This window comes from Homalodisca vitripennis, chromosome 7 (genome assembly GCF_021130785.1).
Source record: "Homalodisca vitripennis isolate AUS2020 chromosome 7, UT_GWSS_2.1, whole genome shotgun sequence".
NCBI lineage: Eukaryota > Metazoa > Arthropoda > Insecta > Hemiptera > Cicadellidae > Homalodisca > Homalodisca vitripennis.
In genome coordinates, this window is record NC_060213.1 from 36,527,549 (window position 1) to 36,540,508 (window position 12,960).

Sequence of the window (12,960 nt, forward strand, 5' to 3'; positions counted from 1 at the left end):
ATGCTATAACTTGAAGCTTGGAGAAAGTGAGGGTCAGGTAGTAAATACTTGAATGGTAACTATTAAATTTACGTGGTTCGGAACATCTCGACTGTGTCAGGTGTTTATTTTATGTTAACCAAAAAAATGAAAGAAATAATGAAAACAAATTTTATTCAACCATAACAACAAAGGATGGAGCAAATACTTAATACCATCTTACTTCTTCTTTTTGAAATTCTAACCTGAATGTGCTGATTTGGTGGTCTCTCATTAGACTTAGATATTTGTTATCTACTGTACTTATACCAGATCCTGGCAGTGTGGACATGTTCTATCACGCGTCAGCGCGTCTCATATAACGCTATTGAGTAATCCTTTAGTTTTGTATTGGATTTTCTTGCATGGTAATTTGGTATTTGCTCTGGAGCGAAAGTGTTATATCATGTAGTGTATTTTATGGTTATGCTTCTCAAAATGTATTTTGATCAAAGATAAGATGGTTTACAATTATCAGCGGAACAATACTAGGAATAACTGTTAATTACGAAAAATTAGGACAACTTTGACACAGCTTCTAAAAAGTAAGGAATAATTTCCTAAAATTCTCAAAAACATTGCTAATTTGGGATATCACAGCTTTTCTAAAGCACTCCTCGGGTCCAGTTATATTATCTGCAGAGTGTATGTCGTGTGTGTTATGTCGAGGATTTTTGTTTGTGTTTTTCTGACTTTTATATGGTCTTTGGTGATTATAACTCTGTTTTAAAAATACAAAATTTCAGGGCAGGACCCCTGAAGTATACGCTAGATTATATTTCCCGAAACATAGTGTTACAGTAATTGCAGGACAACACTGCGTCAAATATCCTTATTGCTACTACCCTAACACAATTTTTCGCAACAAATCCGTTTCTTGTGACGAATGGAGTTCTAATTTTGTGTACGGTGTTATAGGTATGTTGTGACTTTACATAACAGAATTCATGGATTTATATTTCTGACTTTATAACATGACCTTATTAAAGGACGAAAAGTTGAACAAAAAAGACAATACAAGAACAGTAGAGCCGTTAGTGATTTTCAAGCTAGACAGGAGTACTTCACACACTGTGTCCCGTAACAAGCCTTCATTGAAGTTGCATGTATAACTTAAAGTCCATAAATCATTTCATTAGGCTCAATGTGTTATTCAGTCACGTGTTGAAACGTCATATGATTGTACTCAGGTTGCTTAAAAATTACTTATTCTGCAATTTTTTCGTCGTCAACGTGGTTGCCCGTAAGGTCAATACAAAACTTTTAGCTAACACTCAGTCAAGTACTATGTAGTAACATAAACCATCATTGATGTTGCATAAATGAACATTCATAAAAACGTATGATCTGAAGGTCAATACGTTCGTGGGTTACGTGTGAACAGGTAGACAAACAGACAGACAGAAGAAATGAAACTATTCCAGCCCCACGTGTGTTGGATTTTACTAACGCTCCGTCAATAAACAAAAAACTAAGAGAACCATGTTTAAATCTCTCACACGCATTTGGTGTACTTTCTAAAGGGACGATTAGGCTAATGTAGGGATAAGCCCTCCTCGCCCTGTGTGTAACAGCTTGGCCCATCACGGAACATAAACAAGGCTTTAGTGATGAAACACTTCTATTGTTCTGAGAGAAAGGCGATCATCCATCAGCCTACCAGAAACCCTTTTTAAATTATTGAACATTTAATCCAACTAGTCCACGGTGGATTAATGCAAGGAAGTAAATCCACGATTAATAATAATAAGGCGATTCAACAAATACAATTATTTACTGTATCAAATACATATATTAACGTTGAAATTATATTACTAGGAACCCATATAAAAAAGCCGTTTATATATTAGAGAGCAGTAGTTATGTTAGAAGGGATGACGCCATTGCTCCCTTCTTATCGAACCGGTTATATAAGAATACTCTGAGTAATCTGTTACATTTGGAAGGTTTTCACTATTTCTTTAAAGTTACTTCTTTTATTGGCGGACTATAAATGTATATTTTGCATGGGAAAAAAGTTTCATTTCGCATTACGAATTGTCAAGAATGTTTATGTTTTCCACGTGCTTTTAAAGCAGAATGGCTGCTTACCAAAACGTAAGCAAATCGTTATATACATATCTGATTTGGACTAACATGCAATTTAAAGTATGTTTTACTGAAACTACCATCTGCAAAAACTAGGCAGTGAGAATTGTGTCTGTAATCAGCTGTAACGGATCATATATTATTATTTGGATTAACCGGTAATAACGATTTGTTTATTAATTTTTCAGTTAATAAATATAATGCAGGAAAACGAATGCAATTTTTCCGATTCGTCCATAAAACTAAATGAAAAAGTGGTGACGTAAGCTCTGAAATTAGCAAAGTAGAATTTGTAAATTACCAAAGGCATAATACAGAAGTAAGTGTAAATGAAAATTCGACTGGTGAAGTGAAGTAAGCAAGGCCAAAAGCGTTGGCTAAATTCGTTAAGAAATAATTGTTATTACATAGAGATAATAATTAAAATGTATAAATATTTATAACTTTAATATTTAGAAGTTAGTGATAATTATTGTAAAGCATGAATTGTAATAAATATTTATAAAATTAATATAAAAATTTAAATATAAAAATTATTTATCTTTTATGTGTTAAAGAATTTAGTGCCTAATATTACTTTAAAATATAAAAGTAACTATTTAGTAATTAGAAAACGTACTTTTTCAACATATTCATTTACAGCCCGCTATAGGAACTAGTCACTTCTGTCAGTCAGTCTCGTGACCACATTTCTTTTACTTTTTAATTTTCTATGCGTACATAGTCAAATATGACTTACTTATTGTTAGCTTTTTATCAAGGATGAAAAAACGTAGCAGGTTGAAACTTTTGATGTTGGCAGCATTGAAGCTCCATATGTGCAGTAAGACGTGCTTTAAACATGCTTCTTTTGAACAGACTCAAAAAGTAAAAAACCAGATATCACAATTTACACTAAATCTAAGAAAGAAAAGAAGTGAAAGGTAGGTGAAACTGTTTACATAAGTTATCCTTTTTAATAGCAAGATAACCACACATGGAGCTGTAATAAAACTGTATACATTAAAAAAACATGCACTATATCATTGAGTTTTAAATTTACTGTAGGCAACAAAATAACGGATGACAATGCTCTTACAGTAAAATGTCTTTCTTCTGATTCGGTTCCTCAATCGTGCCTTAAGGAATGTATGCAAAAACATTCCTAAACTCAATATTTTTTTTAATTTCCTGATTGCCTGATAATATTGTTGCATCTAACTGACATAAAATCTTTTTACCTGCAGTATTCCAGTCTACCCCTTGTTATCTTTTTAACAGAAATTTATCAACTAATTTTTAGGAATTTTAGGAAATCGTTATAAGATAAAAAAAATCGTGGTTTAGATGTATGAGAATTGCAACTCCCAACCCTGATCAGGGGATTTGGGGGTAGCTTTACAATTATCAGTGAAAACTTGTATCATGTGGCTGTACCGCAAACTAGATGCCTGGTTACAAATTTAATTTATAAAAATACCCGTAATACTCAGTACATTTGCTAACAATCTATGTGTTTCGATAAATATATGACAAACAAGCTTTAACCCTCCATATTAAATTTTTTGTTTCAATTAAGAACAATAATAAATTAAACAGAACAGTGAAAACTCACTAATAGCAATTGATATTTCGATTAACACAGGTGACATAAAGTGCAATTTGTTATTTGTTTTAATAAATGGAGCTAGTTTAAAACAACTCTTTGAAAACTCTCTCTCTCTCTCTCTCTCTCTCCTCTCACCTCTCTCTCTCTCTCTCTCTCTCTCTGTCTCTCTCTCTCTCTCTCTCTCTCTCCTCTCTCTCTCTCTCTCTCTCCTCTCTCTCTCTCTCTCTCTCTCTCTCTCTCTCTCTCTCTCTCTCTCTCTCTCTCTCTCTCTCTCTCCTCTCTCTCTCTCTCTCTCTCTCTCTCTCTCAGTTGTGTCTTGCAGCGAAGTAGAGTGGACGTGTTTCGTAACCTAACCTAACTGTTAGTGTTTTGACATTCAGTTACTTTCCTCCAACACTTGTTTAGTTGTTTAGAGTTTTAATTTATTTATAAGGTGTTGTTCACTGTCGCCATGAATTGTGTTGAGTGTCGTGAGGAGGTTGCACCTGAGGAAAAACATTTGGTATGTTTTTATTGTTGTGTTGTATATCACCTAGTGTGCCTACCGAATATTAAGGACGCAGACTATGAGTACATTGTCAGTACTGCGGTCAGTAATCCAGTACGTACAAAAAAGTGTGCAATAAATGCAAGAAAGGTTTCTCTAATAATGCCAACACAGCACTGTGTGTGCGTTGTAATCATGCTTATCATTTCAGGTGTACAGTCCCGGTTATTAGCAAGGATGATTATTTTAAGGTTAAAAGCTCATGGACTTGTCATTTGTGCGGGAATAGCAGGAAACAACAGGCAACGAGGAAAGTTGCAGCAGCATGTCCTCCGTCTTTTGGAAAGATGGATGTTGCGTCCTTATCTACTGTTGCGTCCTTATCTACTGATAAGACTATTGTATCTGTCCCCACTGATAAGACTAATGCAGTTATTGGGTTCTCACTTTCTAATACCACTATTGACGTAAACAATATCACCTTGTGTGATATTACGAATGAAATAGTTTCGTTTCGGAAGGAAGTGAAAGAGACCAATCAACAGTTTGAGTGTGTCATGCAGAAGTATTCCGAATGGCTTGAGGAAAGTACAAAGAAAATTGAGGGTGTCGCAAATAAGCTGATTTCGTTGGTGAATAATATTGAAGTCCTGTCTCAGGAGAATATTAATTTAAAGAAGACAGTTGATGATCTGGCTGTTAAATTAAATGTTTTGGAACAAAAAGAAAAAGAAAACAAAGTTGAAATTCAGGGCATACCGTTTCAAGAGGGTGAAAATGTTGTAGCACTACTGGAATGCATGTCTGATGTAATAGGCTTCAAGTTTGCAGAGGAGATGATTGATAATTGTTTCCGCTATTACTCTTCTCGTTTAAATCCTGGTACGCCAAGTGGTATTTTGGTTCGGTTTGTTGGCAAACTGGACAAGATGCGTTTCATGGATGGTCGCAGGAAGAAGAAACATCTGAACTCACGTGACCTCGGTTTCCACGGTGGAGAGGGACATGTTATCTACGTCAACGACACTCTGACACCAGAGCGCCGCAAACTCCTAAGAGCTGCACGTGATGTAAAGAAGTCTAAGCAGTACGAGTATTTGTGGATGAAGAACGGGCGGATTTTTCTAAGGAAACGTGAAGGGGACCGCTATGTAATCGTTGAGAGCCTCAATGACTTGGGGAAGTTAGCATGACTGCACATGAAGTTCCAGGGAAAATTATAATTTGTATTTGTAGTATTTAAAACCTGTATTATTAATGTCTTAGGCTTGTATTTGTTACTAATTGTTGTGTTTGTATTGCAGTTTAGTGTGTATTTATTATTGTATTTTGTATTTGTTATAGTGTATTTATTATTGTATTAGTTATATTTATTTAAAGAGTTTATTTGTGGCTTCTGTATATCTTTGTTTGTAGGGCATTTTGCGAATGCTCATAGTCTGTCAGTATGTATGATAATTTAATTAATGAGGGAAAAGTAATCCCAGTGAGATGTAGGCTCAAAAAATGTATTAAGGCTGCACACGTCAATGTTGAAAATTTAATTGTTCACTATGAATCTTTTATGTGCTTAGTGGAGAACTACTGCTTTGATGTTATAGCTGTTTCCGAGACCTTTTTGAAGCCTGCGGTATCGTCTCTGCCTTACAAATTGAATGGTTTTAATTTTGTTAGAAACGATAGAGAAGGGAAGGAGGGAGGGGGAGTAGCTTTGTACATAAATCAAGTATTTACCTATAAAATAAATTGCATCTTCTGAACCACCCTACTGCAAAAAACCAGAATATTTAATTGCTGAGGTATCACATGGCTGGAAATTATTGTTATGTGTTGTCTACAGGCCACCAAAAGCAAGCCATTTAACTGAAATGTTTGATGTATTAGCTAATTGTGTTCCTCAATATCAAAACATTCTAGTCTTAGCTGATCTTAATATAGATCTTAGTTGTAGTAGGTGTTATTATGAAAAATCTCAGTTGTTGAGCTTAGCTACCAATTTGAGTTTTTCAATTTTGCCATTGCAGCCCACTTATCATTTACCAAACTCTGATACATGGCTTGATCATATTATTTGTAACGACATGAGCAAGGTTAAGAGTTTTGGTCGGACTCCTGCAGCTGGAGTATCTTACCACGATATGATTTATGTAGAAGTAGACTTAAATGTTAAGATAGTTGATAAAAGTATATGTTTAGTTAGAGATTTTAAGAACATAAGATTGGAGGAGCTCAAAACTGAGTGCACAAATATTAATTGGAATCAATTGTATCAGCTGGTGTCTATTGATGACAAAGTCAAAGTACTTAGTGATAGTCTAGCAGTTCTAGTTGCTAAGTATGTTCCGAAAAGGAAAATATGTAAAGAGAAACCTGCATGTCCTTGGTTAAATTGTCATATTAGAGCTATGATGAAGGATAGAGATGCACTCTATAAACAATATATTAGAACAAGAAATGTTGATATTTGGGACAGATATAGGAAACTTAGAAATAGTGTTAAGAGGCAGCTAAGAGATGAAAGAAACCAATATTTTAAATCCCTCATTTCACCGGACAAGTCTAATAAACAGATGTGGTCTCTTGTGAAAAGGCAAGGTGCTGGTAAACATACTGATAAGGGCATTGAACCAAAGGTCAACCTGAACGAGTTGAACGATTATTTTTGTGGTGTTGACAATGACATAGATATTAACTTGGTTGGCTATTATGCAAGTCAAATGAATCCCAATCGTGAATATTTTGTGTTCAGGGAGATTTCAGAAGAGCAAGTTGGTCATGCTCTGAATACAATTTCGTCAAATGCGGTTGGACCAGATGGAATTCATGTTAGATTTGTTAAGATGATTTACGACTGTATAAAGCATGTATTGTGTCATATATTTAACTACTCAATCTGTAACAACGTGTACCCTAATAAGTGGAAGAAAGCTAACATTTTGCCCCTGCCAAAAGTATTAAGTCCATTAGAATGTAAGCACTTTAGACCAATAAATATGTTGTGTGTATTGGGGAAGGTACTTGATAAGCTTAAATACTGGCAAATAAATGAATAAATGAAAAAATAAATGAACAAAAATAATATTATGCTTAAATATCAGTCTGGCTACAGAAAACACTACAGCACACAAACTGCATTAATTAAAGTGACTGATGATATTAGGAGGGCTATTGATAATAGACAACTTACTGTGCTCATGCTGTTAGATTTCAGCAGAGCATTCGACTGTGTTAGCCACTCGTTCCTTATATCCATTTTGAAGTCCTATAATTTTGGTGATAAATCTGTTAAATGGATTACATCTTATTTGTCTAACCGACTGCAAAAGGGTAAAAACACATGAGGGATCTACATCTAATTGGAGAGTGAATACAGTCGGTGTACCCCAGGGCTCAACATTGTCCGCTTTGTTGTTTAATCTGTACATAAATAGAATAAGTGAAAATTTAATGTTTTGTAGTACGATGCTGTATGCAGATGATATGCAACTATATATCCATTGTGATAGAAATAAGCTCAATCATACAATTACTAACTTGCTAAATGTTGATTTAATCACAATATATTCGTGGTGTAAGAGTCATGGCTTGAACCTCAACACTGCTATATGTAAACCAATTATAATTGGAACTAAAAGAATGCTTGATAGTGTTGGGGAACAAGAAGTGGCTCCAGTCAAAATAAATGGTCAATCTATAAAGCTTTAAAGAGATGTTTTTAACCTAGGATTAAAATTTAATAGTAATTTATGTTGGAATAATCAGGTTGAATACGTGACCAAAAAGATTTATCAATGTTTATACCAATTTAGACGTCTTCGATTTCAAGCTTGATTGGAAGTAAAAAAACAAGTTGTCTCGTCAGTGATATTTCCTATTATTGATTATGGCATTGCAGCATATTGTGATATCAATGGGGAACTAAATAATAAATTGCAAAAGCCCAAAATTCTTGTATACGTTACATTTTTAATTTAAAATATGATGAGCATGTAACACCATACTACAAGCAGTTAAAATGGTTAAAAATGAAGGAAAGACGGGAATTTGGTGTATTTAATTTAGTTTTTAAAATTGTAAAATACAATAAACCAGACTATTTGTATGAGCTTTACCATGTAATGCATAGTGTTCATGTTAGAAATACGAGGTATGGTGAAGAACTGTTTCAGTTTCCAATCCACAGAACTGTAGTATACAATAGGTCATTTCTTGTCACATCAATAAGACTGATAAATGGCCTACAACATGATATAAAAAAGGCTGAAAAAGAGAAGATTTGTGCGAGAAAATTGAGAAATTCATTATTACTTAGGTATGAGTAGACTTTAAGATAATAAGTTCCTTATTTGCATGTAGTTGAAGTAATCTTGGATGTAAGAAATACAGGAGTTAAAAATATAAAAAAATAAAAAGTTAAAAAGTGTATTGACACATTTAGACTTAGTGAGTTCGAATAATGCATGTAGTAGTATAATATAATAATGCATGTGCATGTAGTTGGTAGAAGGAATAAATATGTAATGCTGTAAACCAATAGCAACTCAATTGCAGAGTAGAATGTTCCGTACTTATATGTTCAGCCTGTCCAGGTGGAAGAGTGGACCTTTGGTCTAAACCTGGGCAGGATAAATAAACAAATTGTCATCTCTCTCTCTCTCTCTCTCTCTCTCTCTCTCTCTCTCTCTCTCTCTCTCTCTCTCTCCATCTCTCTCTCTCTCTCTCTCTCTCTCTCTCTCTCTCTCTCTCTCTCTCTCTCTCTCTCGTTTTAGAGTCTTAAGAAATCAAGTAAAACGTATATTAAGAGACTCGAGAAACCGTCATTTTGACTCTTTATTGAAACCAGATAAGCATTGCAAAGATATTTGGAATGTACTGTAATTAATAGTCAAGGAGTTGGTAAAAATGCTAATGTTATGTCAGATGTAGTTGTACAACTGAATGAGTAGAATAGTTATTTCTGTGGTGTTAGCCATAGTATAAATGAAGAGTTGATTGATTATTATAAAAGTCAAAGAGGTGTCCTTAGTGGTATTGATGATATGTTTATTCAATCCCTGCTTTTCCAAAAAAATGTATCTATCACAGAAGTCATTTGAATGGTTTCTTTGAACAATTTTCAAGCTATAATATACTTTAATGTGATGATATATCAATGTAAAGTTTATTTATCTAAGTCAAACCCTTATGTGGTATTCATCTGGTTCCAATATTCATTATAAAAAAGGCACCAGACAGGTCTATATCTAAGAACTAGTTATTCCTAAACTTATACAACAGGGTTAACTAAGGAAGCCTTGCGAATAGTAACAGTTCTGTCCTTCGTGTTGCCACATATCAATGGATTTTAATGATTACAGTGTAATGGACTGCCTGAGGGGGTGTTCCGTCTTTTGAAGACACAGTATCGCTACCATACCCTCATATATACATATAAGAGAGTTTTATACATATAAATATTTTGTACATTAAATGATTACAGTTTCTATAGCACCTTGCAATGGAAAATGTTCTAATAAATTCAATACCTGAAATTGGAAATCACTCGAAAAAACAACAGTGTGTTAAAACAACAACAGAATATTTGAAAATGTGTTAATTAACGGAATTTATGAGTTTGTTTTTGTAGCGGGATTGTTGTAGAACTCTACACGCATTTACAATATGAGAGAACCGTCTTCACTGTTGAGTATGAGTTTCTCTGTTAATCCTTTAAACATTGGTTGCAACGACTGTATTTATCTTGTTTGTATCGCTATATATATGTAGTTTCCGCATAAAATTCATTTGTAGCTTAATCGTTAGTTTAGTTTTGTATTTTATGTCGTTTTCTGTTCTTCTAGCCATGTAGAAATATGGAGATTAAGCTAACGCTTCTCCAATCAGTATTGTAACAGTTTTTTATACAGACATTTTTAAAATTTTAATTTAATTTTATATACTTATCATACGGGCATTATTATATTACTTTCTTTTACTTATAAATAGTCCAATTTATATAGTTTTAATTTAGTATCTCAAAATATACACAAAAGCACTTTTCATCAACAATATGTTGTTTAAAATTAAATTATAAATCCATTAATATTCTGTTTGCTTAAATTGTCCCTACAATGCAAAATTTCTATTTTGTTGTGTTTATATAAAACATTATTTACTTTTGGACAGGAAATTATATTTTTATTAAAAGATTTGTTACTGATGCTGAAATTAATAAATGTACAAAATCAGCACTTAGATTTAAGTGATGATTTCCACCTGAGAAAAAGAATAAAATTTGTTAAATTGTACTAAAAAAAGTAGCTAAATTTGAAAAATATCAAACTCTTAAAATATAATCTGTTATGCCCATTATTGTAAAGATGTATCCATGGATGAGACTATAATAAAAACAATTATTAGTTTCTGAACGTGTCAACCTTATCGAGTTATTATATTAAAATAATTAAATACCTTAATAATTTATAGATTAGAATTGTTATATATTACCATACTCCATTTTGTCTAAATTAAATTGTTTATACATTACTTTATTAAACAGATTCAGACGATTCCATGTAACCATATTTAAGAAGCTATGCTTCCGCTTAGCCAAGAGTCCATATGTATATTACTCGTATCGTCAGATCAGGATGGAAATATAATTCAGTGCAAATATGCAGGTTACATTTATTGACAATTTTAATAATTTTTAATGTTTCATTAACCATTAACTGCAATAAAAGGGTAAAATAATTACTATTTCGCACTCAACTAATTGGCTTGATTTAGCAACAAGTTTCTGCGTTTATATTAAGAAAACTCCATTATTGTATTGGGTGTGTATTACAAACAGCTGTTTCTGAGTGATGGGATTCTCAGAAGTTCAGTCAATCACTCCTGGTGAGATTATTTTAGGCGGCAGCGTCCAAAGTGTTTCTTGGCTTACAAAACAACTGTTAAATTTCCGTGTACGATTTCCTAAAGCGAAGTTCCGCACAAAACTCCTTCCTGCTGAATTTTGTTGAGCATCTCTCTTAGTTTTAAGTTTTTACAAATGTCTTTTATATAGCTACGTGCCCTACGATATGCACGCACAGATAGGCATTGATTTCTGTAAATGTTATTTTACTGATATGTAACATTCACAATAAACATTAATTATAATAATTAAAATTAAAAAAACGTGTTTGGTTAATATAAATTGAAACTTTATTTCAAAGTGCTTATATATTTATATAGTTTCTATGATTCCAACACTTCGAAAGGGATAGTTGTTAAAATAATGAGGCACAAACAAATAAATGGATTATCATCACATACATTATTATAAGACTTACAACAAATGTTGAAAAAATTGTTTTAATAGTAAATTAAAATTTATCAGATTATGCAATATGAAACAGTACAAATGGTAAATTTTGTTTAATGTTTTATAGGAACTATTATTTGCGAAATTTCTATACCGTTAACATATTATATTGCACCTGGTTTACTATCTACATTGGCGGAACATCAGTAAGGCCTACCACTTTAAGGGCTGGATAAATATAATTTCTGTTTGCCTGTTCTACTATAACTCGATAATAACCTGACTAATAATAAAATCATACGAACCTTCAAATCTACACAGGAAATATCGAGTTCGATGAAGATGCATAGACATATTTTTTGGCCGCTGTCTATCTGTTCTACTACTAAAACTACCTACTATTAGGAAGTAATGAAATGGCGGTGTTGTTGTATTGGTTTTATAATAAGTGCACTGAAGTACATTTATTAATGACTTATTAATTCGAAATATTTTAAATAAATTATAAATTTTGAATGGATTTAGAATTTAGTTCTTTTATCATAGAAACTGAAGATGGGTAATTCTTTTTTTTTTCAACAATAGGTTTCATTCTTTAAGCCTTTGGAAACCGTTTAACTTCTGGTAGAAGTATATTTATTTCGCTCTAAAACAAAACTGCTCACTTAGGTTTATTTATATTGTAATAAAATTCAACTGCACTTTTCACCATAAAAAATCATTTAATTTACTATCACTATAATGTCTCTGAGAGTGGCAATCATGTATAAGGTTTAGCCTTTCACTTTTCAATGCAAGCGAGTATTAGAGAATGTCGCATCCGACAAGATAACACTCTAAAATGTCGTGTGTAAGGCTGGAACCAACAAAGAAAGCTCCGTCGTTCTTTTAGCCTCCAGGAAAACAATGGCCTTCCACCCACCGTTATATGGGATTAACCTGTAAAATATTAAAATATTTAACATTTGTAGTTCCATATTTTTCGTTTTCTTAGTTAGTATAATTTTAATTTGGCAATATTTAACTATCTATAGTCCTAAATATAACTACATATGTTCATACAGTACGAGTCTTAATGTTGCAATATTTGCTATGTCGCTCCGTTCAATCAATATTTTAATATTTTTTTTATCACAAGGTACTAAAACTCAATACCCATGCTTTCAGTGAAGTTTGAACAATACATCTCAGGCCTAGTTGTTGAAACAACTGTTTATTTGTATCAACCCAAGTTTGCAATGTTATGTCTCGTCCTATAGTCAACTTGGAAACTAGTGTAGTAAAATTGAAATCTGTACAGAAAAAATACCATATTTTATATTTGGCTGGGATTCTTGTAACATTGGTATAGCAGGCGAACATTTGAAAAAAATGTGTTCAGACTTATTTAAGTCTAAGCAAACTAAATTGTTTAAATGCTGGATCAATCTATTGAATTACCAAAAAAAGTTATAAAATAACAAAAACGTTGCAATTTTATAATAATATGAA

At 32.8% G+C, this 12,960-nt stretch overlaps 1 protein-coding gene across 1 annotated transcript; it reads left to right on the forward strand.

Annotated features, from left to right (window-relative positions):
- The first annotated feature begins 4,528 nt into the window (after positions 1–4,528).
- LOC124366675 lies at positions 4,529–5,374 on the forward strand. The gene has a single exon (XM_046823276.1). It carries the CDS (start codon positions 4,529–4,531, stop codon positions 5,372–5,374), a length of 846 nt encoding a protein of 281 aa, XP_046679232.1.
- The last annotated feature ends 7,586 nt before the right edge of the window (positions 5,375–12,960 follow it).